The 24,259-nt window shown below is 40.5% G+C and overlaps 1 protein-coding gene across 1 annotated transcript in view; it reads left to right on the plus strand.

The window, feature by feature from the left end:
• Window positions 1-345: 345 nt before the first annotated feature.
• Window positions 346-24,259, plus strand: part of DPYS (dihydropyrimidinase) — a 30,913-nt gene continuing 6,999 nt past the window's right edge. Inside the window, exons 1-7 of the mRNA XM_010151952.1 lie at window positions 346-743; window positions 4,215-4,373; window positions 6,457-6,636; window positions 7,737-7,926; window positions 14,292-14,448; window positions 15,422-15,563; window positions 17,521-17,663. Of these exons, the coding sequence (XP_010150254.1) occupies window positions 474-743; window positions 4,215-4,373; window positions 6,457-6,636; window positions 7,737-7,926; window positions 14,292-14,448; window positions 15,422-15,563; window positions 17,521-17,663 (1,241 nt within the window). The 5' untranslated portion in view covers window positions 346-473. The remainder of the gene's footprint in view (window positions 744-4,214; window positions 4,374-6,456; window positions 6,637-7,736; window positions 7,927-14,291; window positions 14,449-15,421; window positions 15,564-17,520; window positions 17,664-24,259) is intronic.

Raw genomic sequence — 24,259 nt, forward strand, 5'->3', positions numbered from 1 at the left:
CCGCCGCTTCTGTGGAGAGCTCAGGTCACCCCGGCTTTCATCAAGCCCCGTCATAAAGAGCTCTGGTCACCTTTGGGTGTCACAAGCCGATGAACTGGCCGCATTTGCAAAACAGCCCAGCATGTTTCCAACCCCGGGGTGTACAGGGCAGGCTGGAGCGAGTGCCATGAGACCCCAGCCAGAGCCTCGTGGAAGCCTGGCCCTGCTTTCTCCAGGCAGCTCTGGAGCAGAAAGGGCACAAAGCCAACATTGCCACCACCCCGCGTGCCGGCTGGCTGCAAAAAAAAAGGTAGGTGGAGCTGCCAAGGGCAGAGGGGGCAATTCCTCTGAGGTCTGTTTAAATAGTCTGTGTTGTGTGTGTTTAGGGCCATTTGGAGATAACCCGCTGCTCCGGGAGAAGGGAAGGCAGTGAAATACTCGCTGGAAAGAGCAGCTTTCTGAGCTGAGGCCTCCCTCTCTTCTTCTAGGCTCCCATGCCACCCCAAAACCTGCCTCAGCAGAGACTTTTGATCAAGGGGGGAAAAGTCGTGAACGACGACCACTCGGTGGTAGCTGACGTCTACGTGGAAGATGGAGTGGTGCGGCAGGTGGGACCGAACCTAAACCCTGAGCCACCGACTGGACTCGTCGTGCTGGATGCGACCAACAAGCTGGTGATCCCTGGAGGCATCGATACTCATACACACATGCAGTTCCCATTCATGGGTAGCAGGTCGAAAGATGATTTCTATAAAGGAACCAAGGTGGGTGCACATATGCGTGTCTGTGTGTGCATCTGGGCTTTCTCAAGGGATGTCTGCTGGTTATTCAATATTGCTTCTAAAAGAAGGAATGGAGTGTGAATAAAACACAAGCAATCATTACTGTCCCTTGGCTGGATGGTGTAGTAAGTGGTTAGGGTACTCAGAAGTCCACCTTCAACCAGTATGTTATTTAGATTCCTTCTGAGACTTTCCTTGCTGCGAGTGCAAGCGCAGTCATTTACCCTGACTGTCTCCATGCAGACTACAGCTTGCGTTGGTACGTGCAACAAGCTTCATACTTTTCTGAGCAAAGGTTAACTAAAGCAACAGTTTAACTCCCCAGTGTGTTGGGAGCACTTCTGTGGTAATCTGGTATTTCTCCTCCCTTAGCACATGAAAGGGAACAAAAATTTTTCTACTGTCATTCACTTCTGTCCTGACAATGTCTCTCAGTGGAAGTCAAGTTCAAATACACATCCTAAAAGTATCTGATTTCTCCCAGTTTTACACTCGGAGTTCTTATATTCAGCTTTTTAGCTGATCTCATTACATACCCTGCATTAGCAGTGTATCAATTACTAGTATTAACAGTAGTATACGTCATCTCATACAGTAAAGATACTCATACAGAGCTCCTTAAAATTTGTAAGGTACTTTTCTAAGGCCCTTGCTGTGCTGAGTAAAATCCTTTGCATACAAAAGGGTTCACACTGCCCTGAGAAATGGCTTTTCTGTGAGCCATCATCCTGAGAGAGCCTGTTATATCCTGTCCCTCTCATGGCAGAACTGGGTTTTGCGAAAAAGCAGATGATGGTGCATCCCTTATTAATAAATGGATTTCCCTGGTGGGCATTTTTTCTGCTGTGCAAAGTACTAATTTGCCTCCTTGAAATAGTTTGACTAAGTTAAGTTCAACGGGTTTTAGCAAATGATGTGGTGCAGTAACCACACAACTATTAAAAACCTTTAAAGTTTGCAGTCCTACTTAGATTGACCCTATTCTTTAACAGGAAAATTAATATCTTGCTTGCCCCATCATGTCATGAGAGTACGAGTTAGATTGAGTGGCGTAATTTTATGTTTCCATAATCTAATAAGGATTTGGCTTTTTTAATGTTGAGCTCAGAGTACTGAGGGTAGGACTACAAAGGACCTGTATGCCATCCTGAAACTACATGCATATTTCTTTCAATAACAATATTCCAACTCAAGATAGATTTGATGGTGTTGCTGCTGTTGCTTGGAATGGAAATATTTTACACTGGTGATTTTAAGCGCTAGAATAGTTCTCAATGAGCACACAAGTTGTAGTGGCTCATTACAATAGACTGTAATCTTTCTGCAAAACTTTGACAAAAAATTATTTTGTCCATCACAGCATACCCTTCCTGCCATGCCAAAAGAGCTGCTATGTCAAACATAATGTGAGTTGTAAGATAAGATATAAAAGGAAAGCTACAGCATTGAATTTCTACCTTCAGACTGATAACTAGAAAGGGATCACATATTTGATCATGGGAGATTTTTTTCCCCAGACTAAGTCTCTTCCATAGTTATCTGGTAGAAATAAGGGAATCTATTATTATATGGGCTTCACAGTGCTGTCTTTTTCAGACGTCCATAGACAATAAATATTTTTTTAAAAAAATTGTACTTACCAAAATGGCTTCCACAAGCAGTTTTTGGACTTCACACTGCTTTTCATGATAAATGGAGAAGAAAAAATCAAGTCCACAATGCCTGTTCTGCTTGTCTACAGCAACCACAGAGTATATTTCCTGGCTGAATTAAGTGTAGAATTTGATTTCTGGAATATGTAATTTACATGATTTTCAGTACACAAAAGTATACATTAATGTTCTGTCATTTTCTACAAGAAGACTTTACTTCTCTGTGAAGGCATTTTTTGTAAACTAATTATAACCAATGTATTTAGAAATTTGACATTGCAAGAGATATCAAACAAATGTGACTTGAAGCCAGATGATTTTGGTTGACAGGAGAAAACATGTAAAAGAAACAATGACCGTGGCTTTCTCTTAAGACTGTTTGAGGTGTAAATAATCTCATTCAAGTGCCCCCATTGACTTTAAAGGGAAATGAAGGTGCGGGCTAAGTCAGATGTAGGTGCCTACACTGTAAATCCCAAGGTAAAGGATATATATTGTGTGCTAAATTGCACATAAAAGTACTAATTTCAGTTAGCATGTAGGTTTTTTGAATAACTCTCTGAGGCACTGGACAGGGAAGCTGGAATTCACTGCATACACGCAACAGGATGTTTACATAGTCGCTTTGGTGTCTAAAAGAAGACTCCAGATCCAGCCCAGTGATCAGATGTCAAAAAGTTAAAAATTGCAGACCTTCTTAACCCAGGTCAAAGTGTGGAAAGTGTTCAGAGTTATTTACCTGAGGTCATTGCCTGACAAATGTTTTGGCAAGAGAATCAGAGAGGCCAAATTGTGCTACAACTATTGCAAAATATGCTACAATGATTAGCTAAGATTTACCTATTCAGCTGAATAAAGAAAGACACAGAATGCTCTCTTTACAAGGATAGGGGAAAAGAAGATATTAGAGGAAAAAAGAGACTTTGAGTGGAGTTGTGGAGCCAATTACTTTTAATTTTTCTTGAAGTTTATAAATATTCTTTAATTCTAAATCCTGTTTAACAAAGAACTCTTGCTGAAAAAGAAATTTGAGAGTTTGAACAACTTGTCTTGAAGAAAATGTTCTGCTGAATTCAATTAGTAGTTCAATTTTCCATAAAGGACAATGAAAATTATTGGTTAAAAAGCAATTTTTGATCCTCATTACACACATCAAGTAAGATTTTTTGTTTATTTGCTTGTAAATATTTATATGGAGTATGTAAATACCTCCTTTTGTTTCAAAACCTGCTAAGCAGTTTTACCAAATGATACCCTCTGAGTAACAAAAATAATTTTACAACCCTTTAAAAAAAAATTCTGGTGTTAGGTAAGAGTTTGGAGATTTTCAAACAGAATCTGTTTAATTTTTTTTTTGTTGTGTCTCTGCCCTGTAATGCTTTCCTGTCACACAGCCTTGTTTAAAAGCTGCATAGACTCTGAGGAAGCATTTCTCAAGTTGACTATGGTTTTCTGGTGCTCTTCATTCTCAGAGATCCCACCTGCTTAAGGAAACTCACGGTGCATGAATGCTGCTGACTTATTTCTAAACCTTTGATAAGATTTTGTACATGTGCGAAAGCTTCTTCAGACTGAGAATTTGCCCATGATTCTCCTGAATACCTGTTTGAGAACATCCTCCTCAAAGGAGGTGAAATTGATCTCCACAATCATTTTCTAATTCAGACTTTACTCAGGGAAGCTCTTCAGCAGCTTTTGGCTTTTCAGTGCATCAAGATTAATTGTTGCACAGGGAATCAGAGAGGGTGGGAGGAAATTTGCATTCTCTCTGATGGCTAAATATTAACTTTCTTGCTTTCAGGCCGCTCTAGCAGGAGGAACCACGATGATCATCGACTTTGCCATCCCTCAGAAAGGCTGTTCTCTCATTGAAGCCTTTGATACATGGAAAAGCTGGGCAGATCCTAAAGTCTGCTGTGATTATGCACTGCATGTGGCAGTTACATGGTGGAGCAACAAGGTAGACACAACAGCTGATTTTTAGTTCCATTAATTGGTGCTGCACCTGCTTTGAATTAGTCCTCACATGCTAAATATAACTTGCTTGCAGTGTAATGGTATTTTTGTGTGTAAGAACTACACTTGAAATAGTCCACACCCTTCTAAAAGTACATGTATATGAAAAAATTAAGTCTGCAGATAGCCTCTATCTTTGGATAATACTGCACAAAGTTAAAGGAAAAGGGAGCAGTTGTGCAAGATGAAGACCAGGCAGGCCAGAATGGGCAAGAGTTGTTTGCATAAGTTTTGACTTTTATTACTTGAACACTTGCTAATCTATGCTCCTGTTGAGTCTTGGTGGTTTGTTTTGTTTTAATAAGGGTATAGATGAAGAATATGGTACTTAACTTTATTAAAAGTAATGTTCTAATCCTAAGTGACTGCAGTAATATCTCTTTAAAATAAAACAGGTCTGGAGCCAATAATTACTTGAATGTGAGACTATCTATAAAAAAACATTTTGGAATTTACATATGGGAGAACAGTCCTTGTGGGAATGTTTGCTGATAACCTGAAAGTTTTACTGAATAAATTACCATTTCAGGTGCTTGACATCTCTCTGAACCTGACCCATGTTTCACAAGACCACTTTGGATCCTCAGAGGACATTCATTAGTACATAGGTTTATTAAGTAAATTCAATTTTTAAATATGAATACTTCCTCTACTTTTTAACTTTTCAAATATGTAAACCAAAGCCTTCACTCTGCAAACACCCCATCGTTGGCATTCTGTTCACTAAGCAGTACACAGACTGACCGCGACTTCTAGCTCAAAGCGAAGACATAAAATAAGCTCTCCAGTGAAGTTTGAGAAATGTGCATTTGAAACAGCCTTAGTAGAGAACAGTGGAATTGTACTGAAAAATCCAATAAAACTAGGGAGGTGTAAATCAATGAAATGTTCTGGTTTATGTTAAGAAGTTAACTGTTTTTAAAGGCCAAGACTGAAAGAAATGGAAAGGTTTGATGTTCTGTAGCTGTAAAAGACCTGGATAAAGATGACTGGTAATTAGCTATCATCTCCTCAGGATCTGAAGTATTGATTAAAACCATACACTTTTTACAATGCTTTCCCTTATTCATAGTAATTAGTGAGGAATAAATGACATGCCTCTGTATTTGTGCCAGAGCAGGGCCTTATAGCAGGTTTTTATTTGTTTCATAATTCCCACTCAAGATACGCTCCCATCCCTCCTCTAGATAAGTCCAGAAAATTTCCTTGAGTTTTATATCAATCTTTCACCTTTCTGGGACAGATCCAAGCAGATGGCTAGAGAGAAGATGAAAAATAACATTTTACTTTTTGAAAGGAATTAATTCCATGAAAATTGTAATGGCATCACGGATACATGTCAATTACTGTCACCATCATTTCACTGGGAAGGGAGAGCTAAAATCTGCATCTTTCTTTCTTTGGGACATAATTTTTCTCTGGGCTTCACAGACCCTAACAGAAGCAAGAAATCCTATTAAGGAGTGCATACAAGACAAAAAGCAGGCTTGCATCTAGAGTTTTAGAGTCATTTTGTTTGACTACAAAACATTTCAAAAGGCTGTGTGTTGTCTGGAGTCAGGAGAAAGCTCTAGGAGATCAGATCTTTTCTGTCACTATATTGTTTGCCAGAATCTGAAGTCTATTATGATCCAATTTTAAAAATCAATTTTGTGCAAACCTCCATACTGTATAACTTGGATACTTTGACTGTAATATTGGACTGGATGTTTTCAACATCAGGATGTTTATTTGGAATAAAATTCTGCTTCACTGTCTTTTGTAAAAAACATTCCCTTCTTGCAATTAGCTTGTGCCCCCAGTATCTGCACTGCAGCGGTACTGGTTTATATACTTTGAGAATCAATTTGATACAAGAAGAATAGTATAAGTCAGTCTTTAAAACCATAACTTGGACTGTTTGCGCTGAACATACTTTTGATGGGTACGTAAAGGGTCACTTTTCATACTTAAAATTTCTTTATACAAAATTATTAACAGGTAAAATATAATATTGTTGGTTTTGAAGGTTGCTGACTGTCTTTCAGGTGAAGGAGGAAATGAAAATTCTTGTTCAAAACAAAGGCGTCAACTCGTTCAAGATGTTTATGGCCTATAAAGATCTATACATGGTCAATGATGAGGAGTTATATGCAGCCTTTTCTTGCTGTAAGGAACTTGGAGCAGTTGCTCAAGTCCATGCGGAGAATGGGGAGCTAATTGCACAGGTAGGCATTTGACATTTTTTCCCTCAAAGTCAGGAATATAAATGGTCCTGTTACCTAGGCACTGCACTAGATGTATTAGTACCATCACTGTGTCACAGGAAAAAGCTTTTCTACCCTATTTTACTTCCAGGGAACTAAAAACAGACATGTCGTCCAAGATACTAAAGAATGCTTGTGGTGAGCTAAGAAATTGTAACCTGCAGTCTTGGGTTCAGGGCAGACAGGAGGCAAATGATCCCCTTATAACGAGAATTATACTTGCAGTACTGTATGTATGTTTGACTGACAAAGTAATAGTCAGAGCCTGACCACTGACCACATTGGAGAGGGAACTCTCAGCCAAGTATTTAGACATCAGATGTGTGATGCCTAACCCTAGGTCTCTCCAAACACAGTCAACTCATCTAACAGGAATGAATCCGAAGTAGGGATAAAGCTTCACTGACTGGGCACACAAGTTCCTTTGTGCCAAGTTTAGCCTCACTTCACACTTGCTGCTGCCACCTTAGGGCTGTGTGGAGGCACTGAGGGCATAAATACACTGATGCCTTTGAGTTTCTTCGACTATTCTAGTCAGTAGTGCTTTGACTCTGCCCCAAGCCCCATGATGGAAATTAATTTATTGCTAAGTAATCTCAAATCAACAAATCATAAGTTTCTGGAATATAGTAGAGGCAAAATCTTACACTCTTACAACCTTGGAGCCTGTGGATGCACAGCACAGAGGCTGTGGATGTGTATCTTTGTGCTTAGTAAGGATTTTTCCATTTTTTCCCAGTGAGGTGTTAGTAGTCATCTCAGTTACTGGCTGCAGTCATTTAAGAGCATGTATTGAAAGAGGGGTAGGGTTTTCAAAAGCGGTGATTTATCCCTGCAAGCCAGTGGAGCATGTTCTCTGAAGTGACTTAGGTATTCCAAGACTTGTGTTTATTGAAAGATACAAAGGATTTCAGATAATATAACAGTAACTCCTCTTGAAAAAACTAACTGTCCCTCAAACTAGATGCAGTAGTTGATTTGGGATCCTTTTGGTTGGCAGCCTGTTCATGACACCATGGTTGCACTTTAACTGACTCTTACATGTTTTTTGTGGTGTTCAGGGTGCAAAGAAGATGTTGGCCATGGGAATAACTGGTCCTGAGGGTCATGAGCTGTGTCGTCCTGAAGAAGTGGAAGCTGAAGCTACACAAAGAGCAATTATCATAGCGAATGCTGTAAACTGCCCTCTCTACGTCGTCCACGTAATGAGTAAATCTGCAGCAAGGGTGATAAGTAATGCACGAAGAGAAGGTAAAAGTCCTAATTTTGGGCAATGGCACTGGAGGAAGGATCATGGAAAACCAGACATAGCATCAGTGTCCTACTTGTCAAGATTGTCATAAACCTCAGATCATGGGTGAATTTCTTGGAGTGGGTTGTCTAAACCGTGGTTGTGTTGTGTGGCCCGAGGGGAGCTAAGCTGTGTGGAAGAACAGCAACTGGGATTGAGAATTCCCCTTCTCCCCAAACCTTTTTTCCTTCGTACTGTACCTCCAAGGTAAAAGTGAAGGCCAGGACTGCATTATTGCATTAAAAATGATGTCACCAGTCCAAGACAGTGTATGCTCTGCTATTCCCCTCGCTTGAGTTAGTCTGCAAGCCTTTACCAGCTCTTTAGATGAGAAATTCTACAACAGAGACCACACCATGTTTTTACAGATAGTGCCATGACATGACCAGGACTGGCCCCATTCACTGGGCACTTAGAAATCATGGTGGTGATGACAGTGTCTGAAGGCCTTGATTCCCTCCTGCGAAGGGTTTCTCAGGTCATGCACTGCAGGCTTCATAAATAGCTCTGGTCAGCCAAGGGTGCCTGATGCTCTTGAGCATCAGGTGGGCAGGCTAGAAGGAGCCTGAAGGCTCTAGAGATTCAGGATGTTTTACCTCCTCATCTGTAAGTTCACCCAGAGCAGCCTGTGGAATCACAACACTGTGAGGGGACATTATATGGGTGGAAGAAGCAGGACAGAAGTCTGTGATCTGGATGATCTAAAACTTTATGGAATACATGTCCTTGTTATCTTTTTACATCTCAGCTTGTGTTCATCTGACTTAACGTGGATTTCATACAGACCTCAATTTCCTTATTTCTTGACTTTAGATAATGCTAACACAGGGGGCGTAGATCATTGATAATAAAATGCAGAGTATGAGAGCTTGACAAAAGTGCAATCAAAACCAGCATGACACCATTATGCTAATAAAGATTTTTTTAATTTGGAATAGGTATTGATTATGACTTCTAGTAAGACTTATTAGTAATTCAATCTTATGAAAGTATCTACCGGCGTATTTTTTACTAGCACCTCTTTTGGTACTGTGCTATATTAGATTTCTCCACTAGGTGGCAGTGCTGCTGGTAATGTGGATTATATCCATCGGTGTGTGGTTATTTGTACGTTCACGGGTGTGGTGTCAACGTTAACGTCAAGAAGCTGTAACAACAGTTAAAATTCCCAGGTTAAAGGTGAAACACTGCTGATAATAAATGCTGTAAAATAGTTAGGCATGTGTTGTAAGAATAGTCTGCAGTGCCAGTTTGGTAATTGACTTGATATACGTATGCTTCTTTGTTGTGTAAAAAGAAGAAATTGGTATAATTTATGCTTACTGTGGTGCAAGTTGGACTTTACAGCTTCCTGTGTTGATGCAGTCAGAATCATCAATGCATGCTCTTGTGCACAGCAATGTATAAGATCTCTCCATAATTAATTTCTGTTTGCATGGAGGTATGTTGCTGAGGAACAGAAATCAAGGATTGATTAAGAAATTTCAAAAGATAGCTAGTGTAGCACAAAGATGGTTTTTAATTAGACGGATCTGTATGAATTCTAGCAATTAGAAATTCATTCTTATTTTCCATTCTTCAATTAGAAGTGATGATACAAGCCAAGGAGTTACAGACATAACAAAATTCTCATGTATGAATGTATGAGTGACATAAATAAAACCCAAATGTTTTGCTGGAAGATATTCAACTTGGACAGGTTAAAACAACCCTAATGCGAGAGCTATGAAAACTCTTAAATACTGGAAGACTCTCAAGCATTTGAAATATTCACTCTAATGCAGTTTATTCATCTTTTCAAGATTATTTCTCCATCTCTTGCTGCTACCTTCCTGCTATTTACAACTGTGAAATGTTTCATGTTCCTTTCCAAGCGCTTAGCATGAAGTACAGTGTGCAGGTGCATATTCATCCCTGACCATGTTGGGGGAAGATTAATATCCCTTCCTGTTCCATCACTGATCTCAGAAGGGGAGAGACTGATCTTCAGTGAGCGTAATCTATTTTCTGGGTGACAGTATAATACCAGAATTGAAGCATTGCTTCTCAAATTCTGTGAGATGGTGATTTCCTAGTCAAAAATGTAAGTCAGAGCCCAATTCTTCTTTGTCCCTCATTTAGTTTTACAAGGTGACAAATACTATTAGAGCTAGAGACTGAAGGCCAGTTTGCTGAAGACAGTAGGCATAATTATGTTGTCGTCAGTGGGCTATGGCTCAGACCCTAAAGGCTAAAATAAGCCATACAGACTGTAAAGAGATACTGGTTTTTATAACAGAATAAGCAAACTTTAGGGGAATCATGAGAATGACCAACTTTCCTTCTCCCCTCCATGCCAAAGTCCACCATCTATGTCTGCTCTGATCTCCAGCAACACCACTCACCAAAGCAAATCTCCAGATTGTATCAGCATGTTTTCATGTACATAAGTAACAGGGACAGTGATGCTGAATATTCAACAGGAAATCCAAGATTTCCATGTTGTGACTGTTGGAGAAGGGCAGACAGGTTAACTCATGCCCCCATCCTGTTCTTTTTTTGGGCCCTACCAGCCTGTTTGCCAAATGCAATGGTTCACCAGTTCTTCGTTTGAGAGGGTCAAAGACAGCAACTCTCTGTGACAACTGTTCTTGCTTGTCTCAGTGAGCTGTTTCATCATCCCTGTGCAAAACATTATCTTGAGTCTTGCTGGAACAGGTAGAGGAACTGTCTGCTTACATGGATATCTCTGTGTGCATGACAGTCTGATTACCTTGAGTGGGAAGACAAAGAGGATCTGCTTCCTGCTATTGTGCAAAGTCTTCCCTACAATGAGAAGACAGGGTTGTAGAGTGCTGGTGTCAGGCACCCTCTTCTTGCTAGAACTACCTGATGTGAACTTACCAAGGAAAACTCATGTACCTGGCCCTGTCACCTATTCCTTCGGCCTGTAACGCCTATGGGGAAGCAAGGCTAATAAAATGTGATTTAGGAATGTATGATTTATACTGCCTCTCACTTAAAAATGCTTTCATTCTAAGTGTACTAAAGGCTGGAGATCATGTCTCTGTTCCCATTTAACTGTGCTGTTACAGCTATGGAAATAAAGCTTTCTAGTGCAGATCAAAACTGGAGAGCAGTATCTTACTAAAAATCTTTTTTTTAAAAGGTTTCTCTCTTTTAAAGAAGAGCGTACAAAAACATGTGCTTGGTCAGATTGCAAGAAGCTTGCTTAGATTTATGTAGTTGGTACCTCCCACCGTCACTCACGGGTTAGGTCTGCTCCTAGTGAGAGGAAAGGTATGTCCGTAGCTGTGGGTATGCAGACTCTCAAGCTGATTCTGAGCACAGGAGTGCAGCTAAAATTGCCACCTTTTTAGCTGGCTCATGCAGGACAGCTCAGGTCTAGACTGTAGATAGCCTAACTGATGAAATGCTATGCCTGGTTAGCATTTACCCTGCTAAAACCCAGGGTATATCAGCAATAAACCCTGCCTTGCAGTTCTGCTTCGTTCAGATCATAGCTGGTCAGTGAGTATCTTTGCCCCATATGACCTTATCTTAAGTGCTTCTGAAACTTTTACTAGAACAGGCACACAGGGACCAGTTTTTCAAGCCTATAAATTTCAGTTGATGTTTCTCAAGATTACAACTCTTTTTGAGTTCTGACAGGAGGTAAAATAGGTTGCAATTGTGTGTTCTTCTTTGTTATAAAGTAATTTATGTGAAAATAACTCTTGCCAGCTAATCTGGGCTTCTGATGAAGTCACTGTATCGACAGCTATTTCCCAGCAGCTCAGAGATGTCAGAAACACCAAACAGCAGAACACTTTCTGCTTACAGTTTTTATTGAATGCAGGAAAACATAACAAATGGAAAGGCCTGATTTATTACTGCATTACTCCACTTTTATGACTAGGCAGAATCCAATCGAGCTAGAAGAACCTCAGTGCAGAATTTTGTTGTTGCCAATCAAGCTAAAAGAGCCTTAATGCAGAATTTCCTTGCATTTGGATTAAAGCAGAACTTTGATATTATCGTACCCTTCAGTCTGGCTAGTCACAGTCCGAGTGAAATGCAAGAAATTGAACAGTCAGCAGAAATGTCCAGATGTAGTCTACTGAAGCTGCGGTGTTCAGACTCAAAATCACTTGAGGAAATGGCTTGTACTCCTTCCAACTCATGGGAACAAGGGGAACTGCTCAGGTCAAATTCTGACTGCAGAAATACTGTCATCAGCTCTTGTACATGAGTTAGAATCAACTCAGCATATAAAACTCTGAGCTCAGAGACTTCATTTTTATGTTGTGAAACAGATAAGAAAGTTATATGTGGAAGCTAAAAATTTACTCCTTTCCTACTGTTTTATCATTTATAGCTATGTCCTAATGATTGCTAGTTCAGGTTTACTTTGGGTGGAAGTTTCTTTAGCTTGTTTACATACAATAGGAAAGACACATTCCACGCTTCCCCTCCACCACTTTCTACTGACTTTGCTCATGAAAATTCTGTGAAAAGCCCAATGGGTAAATATAGGAGACTGGTTATATATGCAGGACTTTTTCTGTATATATCTAGGTTTGTGGTACCCTGTCCTCAAATACTATGTTTGGAGTTGCCCAAGGAAGGCCAAGATCGCCATGACTCCTACAGAAACTCTGAATTAGGAAAACACTAATCTGTCTCCAACCTCCTCATTCAGAGTGATCATATCACTTCTCTGGATGGCCACATATTCAGTGCATCAAGTTTTGAAAATAAGATGCAAAAAACCAATAAGTAGCTGCTTGTCATGATTTCAAGTCCAAAAAATGGTGGTGGTCTCCCTCTCAGCCTAAGTATAAATCTGTAATATAGGTAGATAAGTGGGACCGGGAGGGTAGAGTGCTCCAAACCAAAGCATCAACATGAGACAAGCACGTTCCGTATGTCAGAACCTGCTGAGGTGGTTATAGCAAATTAATAATGCTAATAGGGAGCCTTTATGTTGTGGAAGATGTTACACAATGTCGTACTTGGGGTAAATATACAGTACAGTACAGTAATGTCAGAGCTGGTCTTGAAAACTTGTAGAAATAACTGAACTGTGGGGTTTAAATGGTATGAGGTCTTTTTTCAAGTCTAGCACAAAACATTTAAGGAATGGCACTACTGCAGTGGGAAACATATTTTGAAAATAACTGAGCCCCTCAGTAGCTACATAGGCTAGTGTAACAGTTATAATCCAGTAGCTCACAGAAGTACCAGAATCTAATGTACAGTGAGAAATCTGCAAGGGTTTGCTTGGCTGTTTTCCAAAAGTGCAGTGAATGCCTGACATTCATGCAGAAAGCCAGGGAAAGGTCACTGAGCAATTACCACCTAGCCTTTGCTGGGGTAATATCGTGATAGTTTAATAAAAATTGTCCCTGGAGTGAAGTCTGGGATCCGTGGCAAGATACCCACTGTCTGTAGGGAGCAGGGGAGGGAGAAAGCTCTTGCTGGGATCCAGCACAGCATCAAGCAGCCTGTGAGTGGGTGTGAGAGGTCCTAGCTCCTTCTGGTTCTCTGGTGACCATCACAGTCAGGGGCATTACCACCTGTCACCTACACAACTACAAAGTGGCTGGGCCACCTCTTCAGGGAGTGAAACTTCTTGTTTCATCTCCCATTTCATTCCGGTGAGTTTGAAACACGTTTCTTAGCTCTGTCCAAAGGCTAACGGCGGGTCTGGGTTGGCACCCTCTTCTGAGGAATCTGGAATACTGTGCAGCAAAGAATTAAAGATTAACATTTGGGAAATAACTTCTAAAATGATTTTTTTTTTTTATTTGGGAAATGTTTTTACACTCCTTAAATTTCTGACTGGTGCTATATTGTCCTTCCTGGAAGAATTATAACCTGACAGTTAAAAGTACCACCTTGCAAAGTCTGTATACTGTATATATTAACTTTTATTGTTACACAGCCAGTAATTTCAGAGCACCAAACAGGTGTTACCAAGAATTACACGAATCTTGAACATAATTAATGCTACTGAGGACTGTGTTCTTTTTGAAATCTCAGTCACATGCCTGGTAAACAGTATGTAAAACCCATTATAATATATCTGTCAAAAATTTAATTAAAAAACTTGCTCAAGCAATGTTCTTATGAGGAAATATATTGGGAGATCACCAGCAGAATATTCAGAACAGAGATGCTGTGTTATGGCTAAGTTTATTATGTCCTTCCATATGTTGATGTTTAATTTGAAACACTCATTCAAATTTAAATCCATTGCCACCAAAAAGATCCAGAACAGAGAAAAGACAAGGTGTGCATTTTTATGTTGTTTGATGATGGTACTATTGCTTTACATTTTCAGGAAAGGTGGTTTATGGGGAGCCTATTGCTGCTAGTCTTGGCACTGATGGCACCAACTATTGGAATAAAGACTGGGCTCATGCTGCAGCATATGTCATGGGACCTCCACTGAGACCAGATCCATCTACTCCTGGTTTCCTCATGAACTTACTGGCCAAGTAAGCAGATGAACAAACAGTGACAGCTGATACCCAAATACACAGCAAATTCTGTCTGAAGTATATAATAACAGGTTGATGCCCTGGAGATTTTCTAAGTACAGAATGTTAAAGTATCAGGAAGGAGAAATGGAAGGTGAAACGACAGAAAACATTTTTGTTACAGAAATTAGAAAGCATTGAGATTTTGTTTCTTTGAACTCTTGTGGCCTTCTGTCCCCATTTGATTTTAATCAATAAGCCTTGCCTTGCTAATACTGCAGCAAAAATTGAAACATGACCAGGGGGACAGTAAGGCTGTAAATCCACCAGAAATATGTAAAAAGTGGGGTCACAGCTGAGTTCTGGGGTTTGTTGTCACAGACTTTTTCATTTGAAATTTGGATGCTGCATGAAACCTAAGCCTGCTGACTTCTGAAGTTGTCCACTTTATAACATCTTCGTCAGAGTACCCCGTACCCCTCAGATATTTGCAGTTAACAACATGTATAGTTTACTTGGTATTTCATCACCAATAAAACTTAACTTGAAAAAAGGATTGAATTTGCCCAAAAACTCTGTGAAGGTATGCCTTAGCACTGACTCATGGTTGTGCAGATCCATAGTAATTTCACAGGGTACCTGGAGTGACACAGTCTAAAATTGCTCTAGGTGAGGATGGAACCAAGTCCTTTGCTCTGGGCAAGGTGGGACAGTCTCCTATTTGTGGGATACCTTTGACATATCCAAAATAAAAGTGTTATTTTTGGTGCTTGATTTCTTCTGAGGGTTTTCTGAAGAGGAAGATGCTTCATGGGGGAACTGGCTGTTACTGCGGAGCCACTCTAGGAGGGTGGGACAGGCTGGCAGGGCGTATCAGTTTTTCCTTGCAGAAGGGATGGCTGGATCTACCCAGCCTTGCAACAGATTTTCCTGTGTGGCACTGTCTGGTACCTACTCTGATCCATAATGAACTTTCTTTGTTTCTCCATAGTGATGACCTATCTGTGACAGGCACTGACAATTGCACCTTTGACATATGCCAGAAAGCTCTGGGGAAGGATGACTTCACAAAAATCCCTAATGGAGTGAATGGTGTGGAAGACAGGATGTCAGTCATATGGGAAAAAGGAGTTGTAAGTATATCAAGATGTCTGAACATGCATGTAGTTGATTTCTCCAAGAGAATATAATGTATCAGCAGTATCAACTCACTAGTTTTATCAAGTGTATTTATCATAGCATACTCCTTTGAACAAATACCATAACATAGTCCTTACTCTTACTTTGTGGTCCTGGGAGACAGAAGAAGATTCGTAGTGCTTAAAAAATAGCACTAGAGAATAATTTCCATTGTTTAGCAGCAAGGACTGCTACAGTTTCAGCAGTAGTGCACAGTATATTTACTTGCAGCATTTTTTCAACAGATGAAAGTAAAAGGAATGAGTTGCCCACAGTTTCAACTTGGTCAGTTCTGTGTTTTTACTCTTTCATCTCTCTCAAACATAGTTCTTGGAGGAACTGCTATACTAGGTGTGTGATTGTCAACTTCTAATTTGTGTCTTCATCCAGAGGAAGCAAGCTAGAGATAAGAAATGCTTCTCTAATGCATGTCTCAGTCCTGTCGTATGATGAGATGAGAATCTTCAATTCCCATTGACTTTAGATTCTCAGTGCCATCACAAGAATGCATGGTGCTTTTGAGGACAAAACCCTTCAGGCTCTAAACAAATATAAATATGAAAGTTAATGGCCAGCATTTTTGGATATGGGGTAGTCTGATGAGGAGGGAGGTGAGGCAATCTGGTCAGGAATCTGCTGGGTGTTATGGTTGCTCCAGCTAAAGTTCTGAAGGCTCTAATTCAACCTCCTATTAAGTTTTCTTGCAGTAGTGTAATTTTATTGATAATGCACTATGAAGCATATGTATTTGTTACAGTAGAATTTTCAACCCCACACACTTGATAAGGTTGTGGTTCAAAATCTCTCTTGTTTATCCGTATTTGGGATTCTGCTCTGGTTAGCATGTACAGAGCAGACTTCTGCCTACATTCACCTGTGGCATAGCTCTAGTGTGATTATTTATGGTGTTCACTGGAATATAATCTAGCTTGTGGTTACTATGAACGTGAGGCAGGAATATGTACATCAGTGCTGCTTTTGAACAGTGTATCCTGTTGGGCAAGATAATTTTTCAAAAGGTTCTTAAGTCAGTAATATCCTCCCTTTTCTTACTTGTAAATATTACCATCTGTGGGAGTTTGTCTGGAAAGCTCACCTCCCTTCCTGCACACCACTATTTAGAAGAGCCATGTTCACCACTTTCATTATGCTTTTTTCTCAGGTGACTGGTCACAGGCCACCATACAAACATGTTTTTATGACATTCTGATCCCTAGACTGACCTATGCACAACATTACTGCCAGTGTAGCTGGTTTTCCAAGCAAACAACAGCCTAGTTTAAATTAGTTATGTAGCAGTGCACGGTCCCAAGACAGTTGTATATCCATTATTTTTTGCTGGTTTGCTGATGTGTCACGTCAGAAAATCTTCTTTTTATACTACTTGATCTCAAACGTTTACTGAACAGTACTATCCTTTGTGTTATTGCTGAAGAGATTTGCAAATCACTTTTCCTATATTGCACATTATGCCCCACCTCTCCTTTATCATCTTCCAGGCTTTCCTTAATACGGTCTCACCATTTTCCAAAACCTAGATACTTGAGAGATGTTATGTCTCCTGAGGAAACCGCTGAGCAGTACTACAGATTCAAAGCCAACTAAAAAAATTTATTTCAGTTGACTTGAGACTGGATCCACAGAGATTTTGGCTTTAAAGATGTTGGGGTTTTTTCCCTTTGCTGTGGGATAAAGTAAGATAAAGTTACTGTATTCAGTGAATGTACATTGCAGTGTGTACATCTGAGACAAATAGGTATTTGTATTTCTTTCAAACACTTGACACTTAAAAAAAATGATGTGATGCTGGCAGAGAGCTGTCAGTCATCCTAGTCTTTTCAAAAACAGGAACATTTTTTTAATTCCTTGTTTATAAAAGTAATGAGTTTGCTTCTGTGTATTCTTCTGCAGTACAGTGGAAAAATGGATGAAAACAGATTTGTAGCTGTTACCAGCACAAATGCAGCAAAAATCTTTAACCTTTACCCGAAGAAGGGGAGAATTGCTGTGGGTTCTGATGCTGACATTGTAATCTGGGAACCCAAAGCTACAAGGTATGTATGGGTAGTTATTTCCTCCCATCCACCCTCTCTACAGGAAAAAATATCTCAAAGCCTGTGTACAGCAATAAGCCTTTGGGGTGAAGTTGTGGTGCTTTTCAACTGCACTTCATGTGAATTATTTACAGGTTATTTGTCTCCTACAATAGTGTACGTAAGCAGAGATCTTTGATCTCTAGATGGGCTTAAAAAAATTCTCCTCTATTACTGACCAAGTGCAAAAATAACAAGGTCTGTACAATATGCTACCAGGGCTTGGTATCCTAAGAGTAAAAATAACCACTTTGGGATTATAGAGTAACTCGGTTAAGTGCTGGAGTGTGTTTAGCTTCCTCCCTCTGCAAAGAGCAGGGAGAGGAGCCTGTGCTCCTGCAGAATGACCTATTTCAAGCTTGTGTTTTGATCTTACAGCTACTTGAAACATATTCAAAGGTGGTCAAGATGGGTAGTGCAAGTGTAGGGTCTTGCCCTCCTAATGTCTTCTCCCTAGCTGATAGAGCAAATATCTCTTTGGTAGAGCCAGGAGTGAGCCTAGATCTGAAGCTCAAGCTATGCATGCTTATGCTTTTATTTAAGGAGTTTTCTGATTTTTTGCACAGTAGGTCTGCTAGGATAGAGCTTGTCACACCGGCAACAGATGCACAAAAGGTGTGCTTGTGTCTCATCCTGCATGACTTGATGCTATGCTGCATTTTTGCTGCAAAGAGTATGCAGTGTCTTTCTGGAAGCCTCAACTCACACAGCATACTGTGCATTACAGTTGATTCCTGTCTTCAGGTATAGTCACACCATCGGTCAGCTCCATACTTAGGCCACTATAAACATCTCAAAACTTATATGTCTTGACTCTTGCTCTGGCTCTTGTGTCCAGCCTGGTCTTGCTTAAACTGCTTGGAAATGGTCTGGCTGTCACAAAGCCAGCTCACCTGTGGAGTTGTCTTTCTCAGCTGAGGTGTCTCTGGCCTGTGAGTGCATCTCTGCTGTTCAACTGCTGAGTGGGTTAGCTTGAACCTGCAGGCACTCTAACAGCAGAGTCTTACGTCTGAGCACACACAGCCCTGCACCCAGCAGCAGTGGCAGGTCAGGAGGTGTGCTGGGCTGAGGCTTTTGTCTAGTGAGCAGTGTGAGCGTATGACTACGCTGAAGGCACACATTGACCCTCCTTGAAATATCTTCATCAGTGTCATCCAAATAGTCAGTAAATCCATAGAAGATAGCAATCACTAACCCTAGATGAGTGTTGTGGGGTGCTGAGCATGATGACAGTATGGCCAGCTTTCATCAAGGTTATCACAGTGTTTGGTTTCCTAAAGCCTGAGCTGTTGTGACTCAGATGGCATTAGAGTTTCAGCCTTTGTTATTAAAAAAAGAAGAGTTGAAGAACCCCCTCATGGTAGAGGAAGGTTTTGAAACATAACTTGGTAAATCTGATTTTGGAAGCCAAATGAAGGGAAAGAAGCCCTAATCCTAGATTTACCTTACACAAACAGAATTTTCTTGACCAATCTTACGGTTTTTGAATGTTTTTGATAATGAAATTCTCATTTATGTCAGTATATTAATGAGTACCAAAAACGTGAGAGTGAGATGAAAAACATTCTGTGTTTTGAGCTGCAAAGCTTGAAGACATGTAGGTTGCTATTCAGAAGTCCCACAAAAAGTCTGGCAGCACCAGCAAAAGAAGTTTCAGGAGTGTCAACCCCAATAAACAGAGGCCTGCCCAGTGCTGGGTCAGAGGGATTTTCATGTGCATTATGCCTTCTGGCATGTTGAGCAAGCATATTTTGAGATACTTGCAATGAGCTATTTCAGGACAGTGGAGCTACAAACTCTGATTAAAAAAGAATAAAAATGAAGGATTCTTTTCTGAGCTCATTTCTGCTCTCCCTGGGGATAAATGAATCTAAAAGGATAGCAGAGTTCTGACATTGTTCTCAAGGTGCTCTGTCAGCTCCTGCAATTATTTATCCTTTTGTCTCCCAAACATTCTTTCTGCCTCCCTTCACTCTCTCCTAAGTGCTCTAATTGCCTTTTTGCCCACTGCAGCTGGGAAGGTGCAGGTTTTCTTCAAACATTTTTTCAAACGTTAAATTGTATTCTCTTACTAAGCAAGCTGATTTTAAGTTCAGCCAATACTTTTTTCCTGATCTGGTGCTGTTTCTATTGTTTATCCCTTTGGCTTTGCTGGGAACAAGCCTCTCTGCAGGTACAATTGTGTGAACTACATGAATCACTATAAATAAATCTCAGTAGTGCTTGTCTATTCATTTCACTACAAATCCTGAAGAGGGCACAAACAGCCCAGCAGAAAAAAGGGATCTAGCTGACAGACTTCAACCACTGAAGATGTTACACAAGGTGCAGCCTCGTGTGCTTTGTTGGCTCTGAGGAGTGATTTTCAATTTCACAATAGCCTTGTTCCTCTTTCTTGCTAAGTCTTTCCTCTTTTGAGCAAAACTTTTTTTCTTGATTGCAAATCTACATCTTGTAAGCAGAAAATGCAATTTTCCAGTTCTGATTTGATGCTGTGTTACTGTAGTCTCAAAATATTGGCTGATACTAGCCTAAATAGTTAGACAATTCCTGAAGTATTGCTCTGAAGAACTGGTATTATCACAATCTGCCAGGGGAAGCCTATAGGGAAGATTCTGAAATCATTCTGAAAGGCAGTGAAGCTCTTCAAAATACAAAATCTTATATTCCTGCAAAATCTGCATTTCCCCTCCCACATCATTGCACAACAGAAACATGAAGAAAAAATTCTTCACAGAGAGGGTGGTGAAGCACTGGAACAGGTTGCCCAGAGAAGCTGTGGATGCCCCATCCCTGGAAGTGTTCAAGGCCAGGCTGGATGAGGCTTTGAGCAACCTGGTCTAGTGCAAGGTGTCCCTGCCCATTGCAGGGGGGTTGGAACTAGATGATCTTCAAGGTCACTTCCAACCCTAACCATTCTATGATTCTATGATTTTATGATTCTATGCTAGGTGCTATCTGGGTATTCAGGATTTTCTCTTTCTAGCTTGCAAAAACCTAGTGAATTCAATGTGCAGCTCTGCAAGCTGGGTGCAATTGCAATTCGAGGTTCCGCTTCCAGCACTCTGCCACTTCAGCTGAGGCTTTACTTCCACCAGTCAGCTTCATTAACGGGCCTATTTCTGTAGCATTTTCTGATACCTTCTGCAGAAAATACAATATGAACAGTTATCAGATTTGCTACTGTATTTAAAGGTTTCTAAATAATGGTTTTAATGGGTCTGCATGGAAGCAAGCAGTACTGCAAAGAAACACACTCAATGTATAAATTCGTTAGCAACTGCATTAGAAAAGGTGGGTTGTGAGTTCTGCCTGGTTAGGTCTATTTCTTATACTCATTGCATATTCATTGAGGAACACACAAATACCAAAGGGACCTGTTGGTTTATTGCAGCCATGTGCTACCAAACATCATCTTGCAGACCTCAACCCCCTCAGCATCCTGAGTACAGCCTGTGCACACAGGATTGGTTTGTGGGAACTCCTTGGAAAAGCACATGTGGGCAGTGAATGCATACTCACTGTACCATCTTATTTTAATCTGTGCTTTGATCAAGAATGTTCATTGACTCCTTTCAGCTGTACACTAATAATACAACAGCCTCAAGTCTGTGAAACAAAAGCAACTGTAAAGACTGTTCCAGAAGGAGAGGGCAGAATAATCAAGGCGGAGGGAATGTCACCTGTCAGCAAGTCAGTGTCCTCTATAGCTGTTACCTTTAGCTATTTGAAAGCAAACAAGCTTACAAAATCTCTAGGGCTTGTTTCAGAAATGCTCAGCAAGGGATCTAAATACTGCAGTACCCAATTCAGACGGCAGAAAGAGCTGAGCATCCCTAGTAAGTTCGGGGCAGAAGGTGCTAAAGATCTCATGAGACATTCAGCTCCTGGCAGATATTAGAACTCAATAAACTCACTGTGGCCTGTTGGGGCCTTGCAAATAAGACCTGTATCAGGCCCCAAAGGCAAGATCAAACACCTGTAAGGATAAAAAAACCTGTCTCAAATGGAGTTTAACTTTCTAAGTCCAGCCAACTCATTACAACCACATGCAGCCTGGGAAACCTCACCCACCAGGATTTTCCACACACTAGAAGTGAGTGGAAAAAAAGTTAGCCTGAAAGTTAGCTGCATTTGAAAGCAGAGGCAGAGCTGGCTGTGCAGGTAGTAGTCTCTCACCCCATCCTCCTTGGGCTCCTCTGGAGCGTCCCTCTTTGGCAAGCCCAGCGTGTGACCCGCGTGTGCCAATGGAGCTGCGCTCAACCCTTAGTGCAGCAGTGATGGCTGCAGCCCTAAGCACAGAGCAGGGTCCCTGATTAGTAGGGAATGTAGGACTCCTGAGGTGTGGAGGAGAGGGAGAAAAAAGACATGTTACTCTGTAATCTACCTGCTATTACATGACTAGGGAAGATGTGGTTTCTAGCCCATGTTTCCAGTGTTGTTTATGCATTTTTAGGGGAAACAGTCACTGGATGCAAATCAGCTAGAAGTCAGAGTGCCCCAGTCTGCTAGCATATGTTCCCTCAGTGCCTTTGTTTGAATGTAGATATGCTCATGGATAAGTCTATTGCATTTATTAGAACCAAAATCTGCAGCCTATGTCTGTCTCATTTGTAGTCAATTCTTTAGCCTCAGAGGCTTAAGTGGGGACAAGTTACAATATTTTAGCACCGCCTGTAATTTTTTATATCATGAAAGAGGAAGAAATCAAGATGTTAGCAGATGATTAGAATAAATAATGCTGCAACTGTCTTAGTCTTTTGATGAATGAGCATAATTTAGAATACTGACTATATGGATAACTGCATCTGGACACAATGAGGCAAAATGAAATAATGTGGCATACAAATATGTTTGCATAGGACAAGTATGTTCTGGCATTTTCAGTAGCCTCATATTCTTTTGCACAAGGGCAAGCATGTGCATTCATGAAAGCCTGAAAAAGAGAAGGCTCCGGGGAGATCTTATAGCAGCCTTCCAGTACCTGAAGGGGCTACAAGAAAGCTGGAGGAGGGCATTTTACAAGGGTCTGTAGTGACAGGACAAGGGGTAATGGCTTTAAAATGAAAGAGAGCATATTTAGAATAGATACAAGGAAGCGGTTCTTCCCAGAGAGGGTGGTGAGGCACTGGAACAGGTTGCCCAGAGAAGCTGTGGATGCCCCCTCCCTGGAAGTGTTCAAGGCCAGGCTGGATGAGGCTTTGAGCAACCTGGTCTAGTGAAAGGTGTCCCTGCCCATGGCAGGGGGGTTGGAACTAGATGGTCTTTAAGGTCCCTTCCAACCTAAACCATTCTGTGATTCTATGATTCTATGATTCTGTGATTCTATTTCACTAGAATCAGAGTTCCTGCCAATGGCCTGTTATTGCAAATTAAGGGGACACGGAGAAAGAAACAGTAAGTGCAAACTAAAATACAGAATTCCATCTAAACGTAATTTTTTTTGTTTGGTTTTGTTTTGCGTTGAGAGTGGTCAAACACTGGCATAGATTGTCCACAGAGATTGTGGAGTCTCCATTTTTTGGAGGTACTTAAGACCTGACTGGACACGGCTCTGAGGAACCTACTTTGGCTGATCCCGATCTGAGCAGAAGGCTTGGAATAGGTGATCTCCAGAGATGCTTTCCAGCCTCAGTGACTCTGTGGTTCTGTGAACTGTAACAAAACAAGCCTCTCTGAGAGAGCATGATGTACGTTTCCCTAGTAACTTGCTGTCTCACATAATTTCAGCTGCTCTCTTTAGATTACTGAATCTTAGAAATGTTGCCAAAAAAAACCCCAACAAACAATCTTTCTTATTTTCTCCTTATATAACTTTGGGTTTTTTCCCCCTGGTATTTACTTCCAGACCTTCTTCAGTCATTGAATAGATTAATTTGTATTTTCTTCTCTTTTTATGCTTTTCTGAAAGCTTAATTTCTCATTACTGTTCCCCTCCTGCCCATTACACTATCTGACAATTTTCACTTCCATCCCGTATCAGTTTGGAGTGATTGATAGGACCAGACTTATGGTATTGTTGACAAATGAGCTACTTATCATAATCAGAAAAATAGTTTTGTTGTCATTCTCTACCTGTCTTAAAATGATGAATTTTTGGAGACACTGACTGCATGAAATAAAGATCCCATCCCTCAGATAAGTCACTTTGACTTGGAGCTCCCAAACATTAACTTCCTATCTCTTCTTTCATCTGTTATTTTATCCACAAATCTCCTCACCTCATACGACTACTCAAAGGCAACACTTAGTTACCTGTACAGGTTGTACTTAGCAACCTGTACAGGTTGCTGCATTAGTCTAATCTGAAGTTCTTTTCTAAATTTCAAACATCAGTTTGTAGTTTATTTAGATACAATATTGTAGGAGTGGCAGTAAAGCCCTTTCTCACATAGAGCATAGATTACTAGTCACTGAATCCTCACACAGTCAGAGAAAATCTGGTAATTGCTGTTAGACTAAAATAATTTATATTTGACTGTAATTTAGTTGGACAGAAGTACTGTATTGAAAAAAAGACAATTCAGAAGAAGTCTTCCTCTTTGGTACTAGAGGAA

Source organism: Eurypyga helias, unplaced genomic scaffold (genome assembly GCF_000690775.1).
Source record: "Eurypyga helias isolate BGI_N326 unplaced genomic scaffold, ASM69077v1 scaffold27725, whole genome shotgun sequence".
In the NCBI taxonomy this organism is placed as follows: Eukaryota; Metazoa; Chordata; class Aves; order Eurypygiformes; family Eurypygidae; genus Eurypyga; species Eurypyga helias.